At 43.1% G+C, this 19,960-nt stretch overlaps 2 protein-coding genes across 2 annotated transcripts in view; one reads left to right on the top strand and one right to left on the bottom strand.

The window, feature by feature from the left end:
- The first annotated feature begins 579 nt into the window (after nt 1–579).
- Nucleotides 580–9,131, top strand: LOC147027333 (vimentin-like). Its single transcript, XM_085876670.1, has 9 exons — nt 580–1,160; nt 1,883–1,943; nt 2,412–2,507; nt 2,608–2,775; nt 2,993–3,118; nt 5,131–5,351; nt 5,567–5,625; nt 7,699–7,784; nt 8,857–9,131. The coding sequence occupies exons 1-9, from the start codon at nt 646–648 to the stop codon at nt 8,890–8,892; spliced, it is 1,368 nt and encodes a 455-aa protein (XP_085732796.1). The 5' UTR covers nt 580–645; the 3' UTR covers nt 8,893–9,131.
- Nucleotides 9,132–10,260: 1,129 nt separating this feature from the next.
- LOC147027332 (extended synaptotagmin-2-like) overlaps nt 10,261–19,960 on the bottom strand; it is a 92,757-nt gene continuing 83,057 nt past the window's right edge. The window contains exons 20-22 of the mRNA XM_085876669.1: nt 13,698–13,797; nt 12,160–12,209; nt 10,261–11,681 (exon numbers count right to left, since the gene is read on the bottom strand). Of these exons, the coding sequence (XP_085732795.1) occupies nt 11,639–11,681; nt 12,160–12,209; nt 13,698–13,797 (193 nt within the window). The 3' untranslated portion in view covers nt 10,261–11,638. The remainder of the gene's footprint in view (nt 11,682–12,159; nt 12,210–13,697; nt 13,798–19,960) is intronic.

The raw sequence follows: 19,960 nt of genomic DNA, 5'->3' as shown, positions 1-19,960 counted from the left end.
GCTGTTGGTGTTGGTGTTGGTGGTAATGGTGATGTTGGTGCAGTTTGATGGTGATGTTGGTGTTGGTGTTGGTGCTGGTGTTGGTGTTGGTGTTGTTGGTGCTTGTTGATGGTGATGTTGGTGTTTGTGTTGGTGTTGGTGCTTGTTGATGGTGATGTTGGTGTTGGTGTTGGTGTTGGTGTCTGCTGGTGTTGGTGGTGATGGTGATGGTGATGTTGGTGCTTGTTGATGTTAGTGTTGGTGCCATTTGAAGCCCGAGGACATGACACAGGCAAAGTAGGTTCAAATCCCCGGTAAAACATGTGTGTCTGTTCATTAATTTATCCACAATTAATGTAAACTTCGTCCTAAGAACGAACAGAAGACTTTGGTGCTCTGGGTGTGGCAGGTGGAAGAAAGAGTAAGGGGGTCGATGGAGGGAAAGGGGGAGGGCCGGGTGGGGTGTGGTGAAGAGTGCGGGATCTGCTGAAAGGACACGAATGTGGGAGGGGATCGATACTGCAGATTGGAGGGTAAAGAGTGGGCAGGGCCACAAGGGGGTGGCATGAACCCTCGTATATAAATAGACGGGGTTGGACGTGGGTTTCCATCACCATCCTTCATCTCGTGGAGCCGCTTGGTCCTGCTCAGATTCCTTCGTGCGCCATGGCTCTCTCATCCTCAGGCCGCATGTCCTCGTACCGACAGCATTTCGGAAACCGCTCAATGGACCAAAAGCGCACGTTCGTGCCGAGCACTCGCTCCAGCTCGGTGCGTTCTGCACGTTCGGTCATGCTCGGCAGTTCCATGCCCGTGATGAGCCGCACGCAGCGCACCGTGAGGTCGTCCTTCCCGGTCCAGTCCAGTGTGAATTTGCTGCTGTCCGCCGACATGAACGACGATTTCCGCAAGACGCGCACCAACGAGAAGGTGGAGATGCAGCACCTGAACGACCGCTTCGCCACGTACATCGACAAGGTTCGATTCCTGGAGCAGCAGAACAAGATGCTGAGCGCCGAACTCGGGCAGATCAAGGGCAAGGAGCCCAACAGGGCCACCGCCATCTACGAGGACGAGTTGCGGGAGCTCCGGCGTCAGATCGACAAGTTGACCAACGAGAAGGCTCGGGGGGATGTGGAGAGGGACAACCTGCAGGACGAAATCCGCCGTCTTTGCGAAAAGTGAGGATTTGCTTTTTTAACCGTCAATCTGCTCTTTGTGGCTACCTTTACAGGTAAATCATGAACCGCGCGTTTACTTTGCACGAACGACGAGGACAAGCTTTGTGGAGTTTTATGCACCACTTATTGATCCCTTTGTCCGCCACGTTTCTCTCTCTCTCTCTCTCTCTCCCTCTCTCCCTCTCTCCCTCTCTCCCTCTCTCCCTCTCTCCCTCTCTCCCTCTCTCCCTCTCTCCCTCTCTCCCTCTCTCCCTCTCTGTCTCTCTCATTCCTCTGTTCCCACCACCCCCACCACTTGTGCCTCCCTTTATTTCCTCCAACTCTTCAAAAACTGCCTAACAATCTTTCAGCAGCCCTCCATGCCTCCTCTTTATCCTTTTTTTCACCCTCCCCATTTGGTCCCCCCTCCCACATCCTCCGCAGCTCCACAATCTTTGCTCGCATCTCCCACTCACCCACCCGCTTGTCCCTCATTTTTTGCTTTTCCATTTGGATTTGTGTAACATCGGGTTTCCAAACCAATATCGTCATGATGTACACTTCAGATGTCCAATGATAACGGTGTCGGGCCTAGACCGATATCTCATGTGCTAGTGCTCCACTCCCGACATCTCTTCGGCTAAAGGTGGTGCTTTTTTTTTTTTGTTAAATGGAACCACACTTTGTGGTGTGGGAAGCCTACGCCAAACTCGAGTGCGGTGTGCCTGTGCGTCCTTCTGCAGGCTTCAGGAGACAATTGAAGAGAAGAACCAAGCTGAGCAAGACCTTATGCAGTTCCGACAGGTGAGTTTGCTCCTTATCTGGTGGGGTGTTTCATCAGGATCGTGGGATGTTAAACTTCCCATTGGGGAGTGGGGGGGGGCAGAGGAGGGGGTTCGTGGGACGCACACTCGCCTCTGAGTCGTGTAGTCTGGGTTTTTAATCTCGACCCGGCTACAAACTGTCATCCTGGTGTCTCACAGGCAAGATGAGGCATTAATGTGCGTGCCGTCCCTCGAAAGGACGTCTGTCTCGACGTCCCATCTTCCAGCATTAGTTGCTGGAAGTTAAAGATCCTATACGATGTCCTTTATGAAGAGTGGGTGAGCTGGTACCCTGAACCAATTCCAAATTATTTCCCAAACTGGCAGAGGGGGTCGCATCAGGGGTAAAGCCACGCCCTCAGCCAATGATGTTACTCGCAACCTTGTGCTGCCTCTGAAAGAAGAAGCAGAGGAAATGTCCCATTGATCGCGCGCTGCGCCCCTGCAGGATGTCGATGACGCTACACTGGCACGTGTCGGGCTGGAGCGCCAGATCGAGTCCTTGCAAGAGGAGATCGCCTTCCTCAAGAAGCTGCATGACGAAGTGAGCTTCAGAATATATGGTGCTGTGATTGAGAGCGAACTCTCTACACGACTCGTCTGCAGGTGGTGTTGAGCTTTTTCTTGTGGCTTGCTGTGTGCAGGAGCTGCAGGAGGTGGAGGTTCAGGTGCAGGTACAGGAGCATACATTGAACACCGAGCCCGATGGTGATCGTCCTGACCTAACTGCAGCCCTGCGGGAGGTGCGAGCCGAGTACGAGTCTATGGCTGCGAAGAATGTCACCGACGTTGAGGAATGGTACAAGTCCAAGGTGAATTAATCTTGGACGATAGCTGCTGGTTGAGCAGTGTGAAGTCGATATAATGGGCAGGAACAAATGTTGCCAATTTCAATGTGATCTGTTGTGGAACATGATTTGGATATTTGAGTTAAAAGTCAAAAACTTTTTCTCATTGAGTGTGAATGACGAGTCCAGATGTTTGCGATCACCTATTAGAGAGCACCGATGAACCTTTATCCACTTGCAGTTTTCAGATCTGAGCGAAGCCTCAGCCCGTAACAGTGAGGCCTTGCGACAAGCTAAGATTGAGGCCAAGGATTACCGGCGGCAGGTGCAGCAGATGCAATGTGAGATCGACTCGCTGAAGGGCCTGGTGAGTAGGAGGATCCCATTGGACCATTTTACAAATGTGCCCACTTGCAAACTGGAAATAGTTTTGGTGCAGCTGGTAGTTCCTCAACCTCACTTTGACTCAAATTTTCTTGACACACTATATATATATTATTTATTTATTCATAAAATTGCCATTACACTGCACAAGGGGCTGTTCAGAGTCCATGTAGCATCATGACAATGCAGTCTGTTCTTACCCATTTGTAGAACACCATGACAAGAAGCAATTGTCCCTGGAGACAAACATTACTGAGTAATTCCCCTAAAGTAGCATTTTGACATTAAGGATGTGCAGTGAAACATTACACAACTAGAACGGCACTCGGAAGAGCACACACACCTCCGCCAAGCTGAACACTACACATTTTGTATCCTACTGATAGGACAGATCTGGATCCAGACCTGAACCAAAAATCGAATCCGCTTGTTCTTGTCACCTCCCCAACTCCACCCGCTAGTTTTGTCACAACTCGTCAACAACTTTTTGAAATATCGTGCTGTGTCTCGTTTTTGGCTCCCATCTCTCGATGGTGTGAAGGGTCACTGAAATCCGGATCTTCATCACAATCAAATCAATTATTCCATGTCACACTCCCAACTTGTCCACCAAGTTTTGTTCAAATTCATCCACAACCTTTGAGATATCCTGATCATCGACAAACAGAGAGGGCTAAAAACATAACCCTCATCGTCATGATGTTTTCTAGGAATTAGTTTAGTCCAAAAATGGCTAGCAGGATGGCCGAGAGTTTTGCACACTCACCTCCAAGTTGTCTAGCATGGGTTCGATTCCCTACTCAGCTATAAACTGTCAGCCGGTGTTTCACAGGCAGGGTGTGATCATCAATGTGCATCCCGTCCCTCAGATGGACGTTAAACGCTGGCACCATGAACAAATTCCAAATTCCTACCCTAACTAGTTGAATGTCAGAGCTGGTCAACTGGTTTGTGAAGACTTGGGGCAAGCTTCCCCCCCGGCCGAGCCCACCAGAAAAGGTGTGTTAATAATGGCCATTAAAGAAGAAGAGAGAAGTTTTGCCCACAAGTTAGGGGCTTTAAATATGCCCCCCATCCCAGGTGGCCTACGTTAACATAGCGGACGAGTGCGTGAAAGGGGTCACCTGGACATATACCTTGGCAAGGCCCTGCATTGCTAAATTCTGGCTCACAGTTGGTTTCATGTTCCACCCGTTACATGGAAGGTTACCCTTGTATGTAGCTGGCACATACACTGTTGAATAATGTACTCGAGGCTAATTTACAAGGAAAATAATGCTTGGCTGAAAAAGTGTTTTTTGGGCTCGTCAAACTATTAAACACACAGGAAGGAAGGGATTAACTTTTTGTTAGAAAAGGCAGGGAAACGGTTGTATGGAGGTCGGGAAGAGATGCAAGTAATGACAAATGACTCGATTCGATTTTGGTGAAGGTCTGGATGCAGACCTGGCCCATCAGTGCACACCTGGCCCAAGGTAAACTGTTCAACCTGTTGGAGGTATGTGAGCTCTGTCAAGCCTTGTTCTCGTTTTACCAATTGATTTCGTTCAAATTACTTTGCTTAAATGGACTCACCACTTAGTTGATTTGGCATGCTTACATCTGACCTTTGTCTCATTCATCAGCTTGGTTGGGCATGTACAAATCTGCTAACATGTCATTCTGTGAGGACATGCATTTACTGCAAATAAAAATTTACTCTTGGGACTATTTATTTATTATTATGCACATGTGACGTAATGTTTGACTCCCAATGCCACTCCTATCCTTCCCCAATCTCAATGCTCCTTCCTTTCTCTCATCTTCCAAATTTTGTTCCCTTTTCTACCCTTTTTTTCTCTCACTATGTTCAAATAACATGTTTGCACAGACGGTTTCCTACATCACTACTTGTTGTTCCAACCTCCTCCACCCACTGCAACCTCAGTTTCCGTTTACACGACCAAGACCACCAAATCACACGTGCTCGATTTAAATATACCGCTTCCTCCTCAGAATGAATCGCTGGAACGTCAAATGCGTGACATGGAAGATCGGTTTAGTCGTGAGGCCGACGAGTACCAAGACACCATCGTGCTGCGCGAGGATGACATCCGCCGATTCAAGGATGACATGGCACACCATTTGCAGGAATACCAGGACCTGCTCAATGTGAAAATGGCGCTGGACATCGAGATCGCCACGTACCGCAAGCTGCTGGAGGGTGAGGAGACCCGGTAGGTGTCGGCGTGGTGAACGCAGGCCACAGGAGTGGTGTAAAATTCCATTCACCGGTTTGATAAATTGATTACGTGACTCTTTGGAGCATTTTCGTTTTAAAGTTCGGAGCCAATGCCTTTGACTCGGCTTCTGTTCTTATTGAATAACTTCATTCCAATGATTCTCCCATCGCTGCACACGCTGTGAATGAGATTTCGTTTTCTTTCTGCAGGATTGCTCTGCCCCATGAGCACTTCTCTACCTCCACCTCCTCCTCCATGAGATTCCGTGGTAAGGATGGGATTTTCCCATCGTTTTTACTGGTACAGAGGGCTTTCCGTACGCTTGTTCCCCACCACACCAACCAAAGCAACAATTTGTACAAACCCCCCCCCCAAAAAAAAAACAACCACTCATCCATTTTGCTGCAGTAATAATTAATAATAAATGGCATTTTATGCAAAGTACTACTGTAGAAGTTTTGCGAAAGACGATGTTTTATCCATGACCCAGGGCCTTCATTCGGGCTTGATGAATCCTCTGAAATCAGAAATCCCTGGCTCAGGGATAAACGTCACACAAGGCTTTTGCTCTTTCCTGTTTGTTCCAAAGCTGACAATAGTACTTTGTATAATTTTCGCTTCGTAGTGCTTTTTATTATTCGAATACACACTGCTGTGCAAAAGTCTACGACACATTTCGGAGTTACAATCTATGGATGGTTTGAGTATCAGCAATTTAATCAAAACCTCCACTCGTGTTTTCGACTATTATAACGACGTCGACCGTTGTCAATACAGCTTAGTTTGGATGAGAAGAAACCAAACTTGTCGTTTATAAATATTTTCTTCACATTGATCAGAATCTTCAAAAACTTGTGATTACAATTGAAAGTGAATGAAGCATGATCAGCTAATTTGAAGTGTTGGAGCCAATGTAGCACATTTACCAATCAAATCTAATGACTCATTGTCAGGTGTTCCTTGTCATTAACATCAGGTGTTTCTCCCCCCCCCCTCCCACATCCATAAAGCTAAAATCCCACTATTCGTACTGCAGAATACAGATCGATCAGGATTAATTGTTAGCTCAAAACATTAATTGTGATAGAATTCTCCATAAAAAGGGGAAAAAAAATTTAGTGAAATAGCTTGCAACACTTGATTTTCAAGGTGTGGTATCCTAAGCACAATCAACAGGTATAAAGAAACATCATCTGTGATTTACAAACCCAGGATTGGAAGATACAAAAAGCTAACAAGGATGGTAAATACTTCAAGATATATGAAGCGTACTTGAAGATGATCGGAAGATGCATTGAATTGCCAACAGAACAGACATAAGGTGCAGGTGTTGTTGTCTCTACATCCATTCCAACATAAGGTGCAGGTGTTGTCTCTGCGTCCATTAACAGTACGAAGGTCACTTATGAAATTGGGACTTAAAGGATGCGTTGCGTTAAGAAAACCTCCGTTAAGAAATGGGAACAAGATGAAAAAGCTAAAAAAATATCCACAAGAACACAAAAATTGGACTATGGAACAATTGACAAAGGTGCTTTGGGCAGACGAGTCAAAGTTTCAGTTCTTTGAATCTCATAGAGACAGCAGGTGAGACGACAAAAAACTGAAACATAAAGAGCCATGTTTGAATCCAACAATTAAGCATGGAGGAGGTTCAATTCAGGTTTGGGGTGCATATCCTCAAGTCATGTTGGAAGATTTGGTACACCGACTTGGTACACCGACTGTAGCAAGGTACAAAGAAATCTTAATCCACCATTCTACTGCATCTCCAGTGATGGAAGACATTGATCTAAACCATCTCACAGCGAGATAATGATCCAAAACAGTCGGCGGGAATAATTCAAACTTATTTTCAAAATTATGAAGCTGGAGTCCTTCAACGCCTGCAATGGTCCTCCAAAAGCCAAGTCTCAATATCATTGAAGCCGTGCAAAGAAAAATGAAAGCAAAAAAAGAATCCGAGCAACTCACCGGATGATCTTTGGAAGGTCTTGGAAGAAGTGTGGAACGCATTCCACAAGAGTGTATAAAAAGATCGTTTTCAAGTGTTCCTGGAGGAATTTCAATGGTTTTGAAAGAAAAGGGTGGACATACTCGCCATTCGTTTATATCAAGGTACATACAGTATGTATACATTTGATTAGTTGCATAAGATTTTCTTTTTCATAAAGGTATATTTACATTGACAACAAAGTTTTGGTTCCTTATGCATCAAAGTAGAAAAATGAAAAATGTTTTAGACTTTTGCACAGCAGAGTATATACTATATATGAAATTAAGATGCATTATACATGTAGTTAAAAATTACCCCAAAACACAACCTATTGTTATCTTGCAGACATAAACCCAGCTATTGAGCAGCTCTCAGACAGCTTCACAAAGAAGACATTGCTGGTAAAGACCATTGAGACCAACGATGGAGAGGTGAGTGGCCATGTGAACGGAAAGCACTTTCATCCCTCACGCCCCATAGATTACCAAAATCTCCCCCTTGACCTTTGAGCAATTGGTGGAGTAGTTAGAGAATGAAGTGTATCATGACAGCTATAGCATGTCTGCATTCCATCCACCCGCCCCCTCCCAACTCTGCATAAGTCACAGTTAAGACTAAGGTTTCTTGGTAAAGTAAATTGACGAAAAGGTAATTACATGTTGGACAGAATGGACTGAATCGTTTGTACTTTTTTTTTTAACTTCCGGTAGGTGTGTGACCAAGCGAATCTGAATCTATACACTGCCCGTGTGCGCAACAAAAATGCACACAACACAAAATTGCATAAATATCTCTTTTTAGACCGCTGCATGCACTGTCTGGACCAAAGAACTCTTAAATGAGGCGTCATTCAGCATTATACATGCTGTGGTTACGCAGTTTACCCTGTTCAGACACAATCATTCAACGTGCATTTATAATATATCCAAATACACACACACACACACACACACACACACACACACACACACACACACACACGAAATTTAACCAGAACTTCTCCACCATGGTAGCATACTGCAATCAAATTAGACTGGGAGTTTTAAGGTTGTGTAACATTCGTACACGTGAAACCTGTGGTGGTTGGAAGGTTTCTGCAATCTCCCTCAATTTACTATTCATTGACTGGGTTGTTTGGCTCAACGACATGAGCTTTCAATGCAATTCAAGGATCCGTCCCCTCCGAGGAATGCAATGGAAAACTCTCAAATGTATTCTTTGCCTCCAATGACTGTGTCTATGGCTGCACCAATCCTCTTGTTTAGGGTATGTGATGCTCGGTGGTGGAGCTTCAACCCAACAACTGTGGCCGCAAGAAAGAATCCCGTTAAATATCACGACAATTCCCATCGTATTTAGATTTAGTGTGACCAAAGTGGGCAGTCATCCATTAACCAACCATAATGATGCGAGACAAACAGAAAATTGTGATGTTTTGTTCTTTAAAGATTGAGGTTTGAGTATTTTCTTCTCTTCTTCTTCTTCTTCCTCCTCCTTCACTAGGTGATTCATGAGTCAACCACCGAGGAACATATCTGAAGTGGAGGGGTCGTACTCGTAGAAATGCATTGCCACCTGCAATGTGAGAAGTGTGCCTTAGGCCTTTGTAGGCTAGGGAGTCCCACTTTAGCAAAGTGGCATTTCCTTTTAGCAAATTAGGGACTCCTTCATTCTGTCGCAACGCAACCGTCTTTCTTTACACTTTCTGGCAACGATGAAACAAAACTTGTGCTGCTTTTTACGGATCTTTCTTACAAATAAAATACTATTGCAATAAATGTCCGTTTTGTGTTTTGCAAAACAAAGGTTGTTAGGGCTCAAGTCACGAACCCTCCAACTCTGAACAAAGCCATAGCTGGCAATGCAATGAATCACGTGGTTTATTGGCTGCACCATGAAAGCACAGCAAGTGCAGTTTCTCCATCAAGAACTCTCCTTGTAGAGACAATGGCAATGCAACAAGGGAAGGAAAAAGGCTACGTTATGAACACACTCACTGGATGGAAAGGATTTTAAAATATCAACTTTTCTCCCCCCAGAAGCTAAGCTATAAACAGCTAAAAAAAAAATAAAAACCACCCCTTACAGCAGTGATCTCTCTCTTTGCCGATAAGATATCAGTGCGAGAGCTGCAACACTGCCTGCAGGACTCTGTAACGGCTGCTCTTCGAGCCTCCTCTACGCACTCTTCTTAATTGTGGTTAACTGGGCTGCAAGGGTAATTGTTTGTAAACTGCCATCTACTGATGTAGTGACGTTATTTTTATGTTCCGAGTTGGAACATTCATTTGAAACCATCGAGTCATTTTTATAGCATTTATGGCGGATGAGGATTGGGTGTTTTGACATTTGTGTATAATCGGCTGCACTTGAAGCCACCAGGGGCCGCCAGTGGCTCGCGGGCCATGCAATGAAGAACAGGGCCTTGCAGTGACCAGGAAAAGGCTTGGAAACTAAACATTTTAACATTCACACGAAGCGATGGATCATTTATATTCAATATTGCACGTCTGGACAAGAGGGATTTTGTAATTTCCGCTTATGTGAAGATTTATTTTCAACTTGCATGGGAGCCCGGTATTGTCCGGTGCTGTGATAATCCTGTTGGTATTTTGAAAAAAAATCAATTTTTTTTAACCTAAAACACTCCTCGGCACTCACTGATGAACCTTTGAAAGTTTGACGAAGATCCATTCAAACATTTCTGAGAAAAATGGCGACACAGACAGACAAACAGATGTCTCTCTTATAGTATCGATTCAGAAAACATCACTGAGAAAAGAACCCAGTGTGTGTGTGTGTGTGTGTGTGTGTGTGTGTGTGTGTGTGTGTGTGTGTGTGTGTGTGTGTGTGTGTGTGTGTGTGTGTGTGTGTGTGTGTGTGTGTGTGTATTCATCACACCATAAATACCATGGAATGTTGTTTATTTGACCTTAAAAAGCATTTGTACATTTGGTTATTTTCAATTTCAGGAGAGAAGTACAACCCTCCAGTGCTTATTATATTCATTCTTCAGTGAGCTAAGATTTTTCGATGAAGAGAAAAATCATCCAAAGCACAAATACTTTCATGAACTTGAGCGAAGGAAGACACAAAGTTGAAACTTTCATGAGCACATTAACGGCATGCTTTATACATAGGCAGCACCGCAATTGGGCTTCAAATGACAACAGTACTATCTAAACAGAGTGTGTGTGTGTGTGTGTGTGTGTGTGTGTGTGTGTGTGTGTGTGTGTGTGTGTGTGTGTGTGTGTTTGTGTGTGTGTGTGTGTGTGTGTGTGTGTGTGTGTGTGTGTGTGTGTGTGTGTGTGTGTATGTATATATAAATATATATATATATATATATATATATATATATATATATATATATGTATGTATATATACATACATACATGATATTGCATTTCAAAACAAGTGCATGAATTGTGATAAATATTATCCAAAACTTGAAGTTTTCACTACAGTTGGTACAACCGAATCACGTGTCGTTCATACAGCCAACCATGGACTCTCTTCGACACAAGTTATAATGTTATACATTTGGTTCAGCTTGTTAGACAAAGCAAATGATTAAAGCATTTATTGAAAACAAAAACCTGAGAAAATACATGTCATGCAGTATGAGAGCCCCACTTTAAAGTTTTTAGACAGATTACAACAAACAAATTTAGACCAATTATACAAGATTGAAACTTAAGATATGACCAAACAAGATGGAATAGAGGTAATGGACTTTCCATGTAGCTGTCTAGACAGGGTTCAATTCTCGACCCAACTTTTCACCGTTACCCTGGTCATGCTTTACAGGCAGGGCGTTGGCATCAAGCATTAGTACTCCCTCCGTCCGATGGGATGTTAAGCTGGAGACCCATCGAGCATGAGCTGATGGTTGTTATACATCCCACGCTGTCTTTCTCGAAGGGTAGAAGAGTTATCGCCGCGAAAAAAATTCAAAATTCCAAAATCGTCTCCAGTTGGACGTCGGGCCAGGCGAGCCATTACATGAAAGATTTGGGCCAATATCACATGCTCTAAAAGCCACCAATCCCATCCTAAAAACGGGACATGGTGGCACACATCTTTCTTTTTTTTAATGGAAATCGCCCCCAAACAAAGCATGAAGCCACTCCAGATAAGAGCCAAAATGATGATGATGATGACTTCATCAAAACTTAGAGGACAACTGAACTTTACATAAATTACCCATTACGTAGCAATATCCTTGAAGGTACAGCAAGTTATTTTTTAAGCAACAAAGTACATATCCATGCTGCTGCATTTCCATTCAATGGTCTTTCGGACCTTGTCCGTTCATCGTCAGATCGTACCTGTCGATGTACAAAAACAAGCTCGAGTTATATTAGTCACAATTGAATCAAATGCATAACCATTTGTCACAAACAAGTGTTTCGAGCAATGTACCAGGGCCCTCTAGTGGTGGAATTCAACATCCTCGTCTTGGAGGTTTGGACCACATGAACCAATTAAAGGGATGATGACCCACTTACGAAGTACTCCAAGGTGGGCCTCTACACCAGCAGTCCTAAAATTATGTTTGGAATTTATATTTATTTTGACAGAATCATATTAAAGTGCAGGAAACTGCATTGTTTAAAGTGCAGCCAAAATTCACGTTTATCACACAGATAAGATAACGTGTGACATGTTAGGGTGTGAACATTGAACAAGGGAGTACAAGACTGAAAAATACCACTTTACAAATATCACTGGATCATAAAGATGTGGTTTCTCAATAGCATCGTGCACATTGTCAGGAATATTGTACAAGCGGACAGAATCACTCACCAGCATGTGGAACCTCTGCTCAGCTCAAGCATTTTCAGTTCAATCAGAACCTGAAAATGAACAAATAGTTTTTATATATTCCTGTAATACATCTGCCTGTTCACCATCATTCCATTTTCAGCAAGTTAAGGTTCCTTAGATAATTGTAATATTCTATATTATGAAGGGTGTTGTTGACCTGTTCGGAGAGGAGAGGAGATTGGGACCATACTCTGTGCAGAGCGTTGGTTCTGCTTCAGCAGTCTCTTTGGCTATCGGGCACAATCCTGGACGGGTCGCCACTCCGACGCAGTATACCAGCAAGCTGGCACGCATTTTGTTGACCTCAGAAGGATGACAGGCTGAGTTAACCCCACCTGGTATTAATTCAACAGCTGAGTGGGATTTGAACTCAGGACCCAAGGATCCAAAGCCCGCCACCCTAACCATTAAGCCAACACTTGGCATACGTTAGGCTGAACCCAAAACTGTGTCCCCAGCCTCAGAAAAGGGCCTAGTTACCACAGGACAGGGGACTCTAGCTCAGAAAGAATGGAGAGATGGCCAGGGAAGGATACAATGAGTTCAGTGTTGGGCACAGCGGAGGAGGTCAGTGCAGCAATGAAACAGCAAGCAGCACATCAGCCAATGGAGTTTGAAGGTTGGTGTGGTATTATAAAATATTTGAGAAGAGCTGCACTTATTGGCTGAAAGTGTATGCCTGCATATGTGATTATCCCCACACTTAAAAAAAAAAAAAGTGAGGGGATATTGTAATCGGCTCCGTCTGTCTGTCCGTCCGTCCGTCCAACCGTCACGCTAATCTCCTCCTAAAAGGTTGTGCAGAAATTCACCAAACTTGGTAGTTGTGATCACCACATGCCAAAAAGGTGGGAGAGATCACCGTCCGTCTTATGTCATGATGCTGAGATCACTGGTCAAAATCCAAGCAACTAATAATGTCATTGCATAAAATTTGGTCTTAAAGTGGTCTCCAATTGTCCTTGTCCCACATGTGATGCATGTAATAAGATCATCCATGAGTTTTAAACACAAAAGGAAAATAAATAAAACCTTTGGAATTTTGTATTATCAACGAAGACATGGGATTCGGATTGCCCGTCTAACTGAAAGATTGGTGTGGTACTTCTTGGGGGGTGGGGGGGGGGGGAATATTAGATGATGACGAAAGAGATAATAATAAATAAATACCATCAAATTTCTCATTAATCTGTTTTTGCATATGGCAGATTGGCTGCCAGGTAGCTGTCTTTTCGTAGAAGCACAGCTGTGCTGCTGGTGCTGTGCCCCTCTACCAGTACACTGGTACTCATTTTGCGACCTCGGAAGGATGACAGGCAGGGTCAACCCCACCTGGTATTAATTCAACAGCCGAGTGAGATTTGAACTCAGGACCACAGGATCCTCAGCCAGTCGTCCTAGCCACGAAGCCAACACCAGGCTTTTCACATCAATAACAAAAAATTATAATCTAGCATTGCAGCCAAATGTTAAATATGAAAAAAAAAACAAGGAAAAGGATTCCACAAGATGTGCACCTTTCCCAGCAGCTTCCTGGACAGGAATCCTCCAGAGGCCTTCACAGCCACATCTATGGTGCAGGTCTGGGCCTCCTCGAGGGACATGCTCATTTCCAGTCTGCAAATGCCACATCATGGAGTCTGTTAGTTCCAAATCAAGGTACCTTTTGATCATGTTGGATAGGAATCATTTGCTGCCATTTTGTATCATTTTGTTGAACGCTAGGATGATACATGAACATTTAAAGAGGTGGTGGAAGAGTCATCACAAGAAGGCAATGACCAGCACAATTCACGTGACGGATGAGATGTCAAATGTGTTGGCATGCCACGACAAGCAAAGACAAAGTGGTGCACTGTGTAACGATTGAAGGCAAACAATGTACGAAGTTCAGCTTTGAGGAAGCCGTGTGCCGGAGTCTGATTAGACTGGTGCGCAGGTGGCATGAACGAACATACCCACTTTGATTAGAATGTGCTGGACTGAGTCCCAACTGGCATCTCCAACAATACTCGATTTGTGTGGAGCAATAACGTGCATGCCAGGGGGCTATGAAAGGTCAAAACATTAAAAAGTGAAGCACCAGCCAAAGTTCGTTTGGCCGAACACAATTGATGCCATTTAAAGGGATTTTTTTACCTTCGGAACAGCAAGCACTATTCCTCTCCACTACCACCATGAAAGCAAACCTCCCCTCTCCCCCACCCCCTCAAGAAAGGCTCAACAAAAATTAAATTTAAAAAACACAAAATACAGAAAGAAAATAAAGGCCAACACAAGAAATGATAATGTAGTCATTTTAAAAGGACAAACAAGGCAAGAAAAACTAGAACGGCACTCTTCGATGTCGTGACGTCGACAGATATGCGTCCGCCTCCATTATGACATCATTACACATACTTGAACCAAGTTTGTTTTAAATCCCTGTACACAGATTCAAAATATTAAATAATTCTGGCTGCCAAACCATGCGTCCGATCAGGTTGAAATTTAAAGTATATATCACCCATGACGACTGGACCATAACTGTGACGTTTCACGTCGATTGATGAAGCGGTTCAAGAGAACTATGGCTGTCAGACCGTGTGACCCATTAATTATTCGTGAACACCGTGGTATCCCCAAGGTTTCGGGAACATGCGGGTGAAATTTCCTCACGATCTGTCAAGCTGTTCTGCAGTTGAAGATTTTAAAATGTTTTTTTTTCTTCAAAACAAAAAACTCATGCGGTTGCTGCCAAATCATATGACTTATGATGTCATAGGTGGATAACTTTTTGTTCTTCATGGATAGGCCAATCATACCTGGAAAGTTTGCCTCGATCTGTTCAGCCAATTTTGGAGAAAAAGATTTTTGAAAGTTTCTATGCTACAAAAAAAAAAAAAAAAACACATGGTTACCAAACCACATGACCGATGACGTCATCAATTTTTTCTCGTCATACAATTTAGCCCGAGATGACGCTCAAATTTTCATACTCATCGGATAACGTGTTTGACGTATGCAATTATGACATAATGAAGCAACATACGACATCATCATTAAATTTTTTTTTTAAACCAAGCACACATTTCCCATGGGGAGGACTTGACATGCGCCAAGTTTCAGTTTCTTCGATGAAGCGGTTTCGGAGATACAGAGGTCCAAAGTTTTTCCCTTTTCCCAACATGGCTGCCACACCGCATGACTTATGACATAATCATTAAATTCCCAACATGGCTGCCACCGCATGACTTATGACATCATCATTAAATTCCCAACATGGCTGCCACACTGCATAACTTATGACGTCATAATCATTAAACCATTCTACATGAGTAGTCACGCCGATGGTGAATATTACGTGCCAATCGGATAAGCAGTTTCAGAGAAAAGAGAAAATTAGCACGGAGACGACCCGGAAACATCATGACTTCGTCGGCGGAGGCATAAAAGGACCTTTTTGGTGTTGTGCATTGATCTAAGGCTCGTGGTGGAGCTTGCACATACATCATTGATCCATTCTATATCTTTAGACCCTTGTGGAGGATCTCTCAGTCTTACTCACGTTGTTGTTCTTGTGGACTTTTTGTTTCACAGCCTACAGTTTTCATCGAAACTTCCTGAAACTTGGCGTATATATGTAAACATACCCTTCGCAGACAGGAACCATCTCCGATTTTGAAAATTCCTCCGAGAAAAAAAAGTTATGATGTCAAAATATCTCCGCTAATGGAAATCGCCTAAAAATTTTATCTCAAACTAGGCAAGCTTTTTGAATTCTGTTTGCGGAAATCGAACAGGGCATTAGCAGAGATGAATTACCGTGCAAAAGATACATCATTATGACGTCATATCAACTTTTATGACGTCATTCCTATTTTTTGACATTTTTTGTTTCACAACCCAGAGGTTTCATCGGATCTTCGTGAAACTTGCCATGTATATGCAGAAAGTCCACGTGCAGGCAGTAACCATCTCCGATTTTGGAAATTCTTCCTAGAAAAAAAAGTTGACGTCATAATATCGCCGCTAATGGAAATCGCCTAAACCATTATCTCCGAAACTGGGCAAGCTGTTTGAATTTCGTTTGCGGGAATCAAGCCGGGCATTAGCACAGATAATTTATCGCAAACCTGATGCATCACAATGACGTCATATTCGTTTTTTATGACGTCATCAATAAGAGGACGAGGATCTTAGCTCATTTGAGCTTGTTATATTGTATTATCATTATTACTTCTTTTTTTTAACTACATACCGTATAAAGAGACAGAGGGTCTACGTTTGTCACGGGTAATCTCAGCTGTCAAGTTATCGAGTCGAGATCATTCCGAGACAAGATGGCGTCATTCATGGTTCGGTCTATGTTTTTAGCAACTTGGTTGAAGAAAAAAAAACGCATCAGAAATCGTTTTTGATGATCTTTTTCATGTACCATTCACATAGCAACCCAAGATGCAATGGAGGAATCGAAACCGTCTATTAATTACGTACATTGAAATGTACCTTTTAGACGTTTACACCCTTTTAACCTTTGGACCAGTTTTAGACCTTTTCAGACCCCTCACAAGCTCCATCAGGGTGGGGATGGAGCGTGAATCCTCGATGGACCCGTGTGAGTATGTGTGTTAACTTGTATACCGTTTGAACATGACAGACCATTACAACGTCTATTAATTATGTATTATTGGACCAAGCCTATATCTATTAATTCCGTTATATACTATTGGAACGTAACTTTCAGACCTTAGACACTACAGAGTCTGAAGACCCCTTACACCCTTTACACCCTCTTAAAACTGTTTAAAGACCATTTCGACCTTTTATACACCTTAGACCCTTCAAAGTCCCCTTAGACCTTTACACCAATTAGATCCTTGTACCACACCACTTAGACCTTCATACCCATTTAGACCCTTACACCATTTTGACACATTAGACCCCATAGACCTATATACCTTTTCATACCCATTTAGATCCTTTAGCCCATTGGCTCAAACCTGGGGGGCATGAGTAATTTCCAGAGGGGGCACGAGCCCGGAGAGAAAAAAGTAAGAATTTCTCGAATTATTTTAGGAATTCTCTTAACAAGTGTTTGCATAATATTATGATTAACATTAAAAAAAAAGTATTGCCTTGAATAATTTTCGTTTTCTATTCGCTACAAGGCCTACCAGCCTGGTGTTGGCTTAGTGGTTAGGGTGGCGGCTTGGGATCCTCGGGTCCTGAGTTCAAGCCCCGTTGGGCCGCTGAATTAACACACCAGGTGGTCGACTCAGCCCGTCATCCTTCTGAGGTCGGCAAAATGAGCACCAGTGTACTGGTAAGGGGGACACTGCATCAGCAGCACAGCCGCGTCCCAACCAATGATGTAACTGGCAGCCACAGGCTGGGTTACCATTTTCTGCATTAAAATTAATTTTAAAATTTAACATTTATTAAAATTTATATTTTATTTTAATATTAAAATTTATTTTTTTCAGATTTGCAGTCCCCATTTCAAACTAAATAATTCACAATGAGTGCAAAAAAGTGGAAGTATCTTGACCAATATATTCGATTTGGATTTGTGTCCCTCCATAAGGGTGACAAAGGTACCCCAGTGTGTAATGTGCCAAAAGACTCTGAGCAAAGATGGCATGCGGCCCACATGCTTGGAACGCCACTTGAAGACAATGCATCCTGCTCTCGCTGCCAAACCCAAGGCATTCTTCAAAACAAAAAGGCAGTCCTTGAAGCAAGCCAAGATGGACAGCAGTGGAGCATTTCGGAAACAGACTTCAAAGGTTGTTGAGGCTTCCTATGAAATCACCATGTTGATTGCAAAGAGCAAAAAGAGCCATAACATCGGAGAGACTCATAAAACCAAGTGTACTGCGTGCAGCAGAGCTCGTTCTGGGGAAGAATCGTGCAAACAAGCTTTCCAAAATCTCTCTATCAAACGATACCGTCCAGGGAAGGATCGATGAAATGTCTCAAGACAAAGATCAAGTTCTCGACCAAGTAAGAGCTTCTCCTGTATTTGCCATCCAGTTGGACGAAACGACTGATGTTGCTCAGTGTTCTCAGCTACTCATGTATGCTCGTTTCATGTCAGGTAATAGTGTAAAAGAGGAAATACTCTTCTGCCATCCCATGGAAAGTTATACAACAGCAACAGATATTTATCAAGTGGTATCAAACTTCTTCCAGGAAAATAAACTTTCGTGGAACTCGCTGGTCAGGGTGTGTACTGATGGAGCTCCGGCCATGCTTGGTTTGCAATCTAGTTTCATAACGAGGTTGAAAGAAAAAGGTCCATCTGCTATAGGTACGCACTGCATCCTTCATCGTGAAGCCTTAGCATCCAGAACTCTACCTGCTGAAATGAGGGATGTCATGAACCTGTCCATCAAGGTAGTCAACTTCCTCAAAGCTGGAGCCTTAAATAGTCGTCTCTTCAAACAGCTTTGTGTGGATATGGATTCTGAACATCAAGCCTTGCTTTTCCACACGAACGTACGATGGATTTCGAAGGGAAACATGCTTGGACAGCTTTAGGAACTACAACAAGAAGTGGCAACATTTCTAGATTCACAGCAGAAAGCAGATCTTCTTGACAAGTTCCAGGCTGAAGGATTTTTGCTATCTCCAGCTTACCTGGTGGACATCTTTGAAGTGGTGAATGCCATCAACCTCAAACTCCAAGGGAAAAACATCAACATCATCATGCACCATGACGTCATTCGAGCCTTCATGGCCAAACTCGACCTCTGGAAATGTCGAATTCAGGATGGAAACACAGCCAGTTTTACCAACTTGGATTCTGCTCTCATTCACAGTTACCTTGACTCTGAGTTAAAGAAACAGATAATTACTCATCTCACTGAATTGAAAGCAGAATTCATCAGATACTTTCCGGATAAAGATGAGAAGCGCGAATCCTGGAAATTCATGAGGAACCCATTTCAATGTGAATTAGCTGATATTTCAGACGAAGTGCAAGAGGAGTTTCTTGAGTTAAAGTTCAACTTCTCGGCTGAAGAGGACTTTAAAAAACTGGATCTGGAGACGTTCTGGGTCACGTACCTTCGTGTTTACCCTTTGATCTCCCATTTGTTTACCCTCCCATTTGCCCCAACATTGCACGGGAAGTTTCAATTTAATCGGAGCAGCAGTACTGGACAAATAGCTTTTTTTTAAGGTTACACCAACATGGAAAAGTACTCCAAGATGGTGTCACCTATGACATCAATTTTCATCAATTTTGTTTTCTTTGTCATTGGCAGACCATGTGATCGATCAAAACGAAATTTCATATTTAAGTTCATATTGTGGTGCAAATGACAGAAAAAAATGTTTCGTGTCAATCGTAAAAATTTGTTTTTTTAACTCAACGTGGCTGGAAAACCACTTGACCGATGACGTCATCTATACAATTCTTTTGCACCATGGGTAGTTGACCAGAGCCTGAAAATAATCAAATCGATAGCATTTGTGGTTTTGAAGAAGAAGATTTTTGAAGTTTTTGCCTAAATCCAAGCTGGTTGCCATGGCGATTGCAAAATGAAAACTCGGAAACAATATGCATCAGTTCCCGTTCGCCCCGACATTCCTGTGAAGTTTCAATTAAATCGGAGCAGCGGTGCCGACGCTACAGCTTCCACAAAAATTTGGCGAAAAGTATAATAATAAAACACCAACAATAGGAGACCAAGCACTTGCATGCGTGGTCCAATAATAATAATAATAATAATAATAATAATAATAATAATAATAATAATAATAACCACAAGCAGTGCTGTTCACTTCCAAGCAG

Source organism: Eptatretus burgeri, chromosome 4, assembly GCF_056783735.1.
Source record: "Eptatretus burgeri isolate ZD-2024b chromosome 4, Ebu_testis_v1, whole genome shotgun sequence".
NCBI classification, from domain to species: Eukaryota; Metazoa; Chordata; class Myxini; order Myxiniformes; family Myxinidae; genus Eptatretus; species Eptatretus burgeri.
The sequence above is the reverse complement of the archived record's forward strand: the minus strand, read 5'-3'. Positions and strand labels throughout refer to the sequence as shown.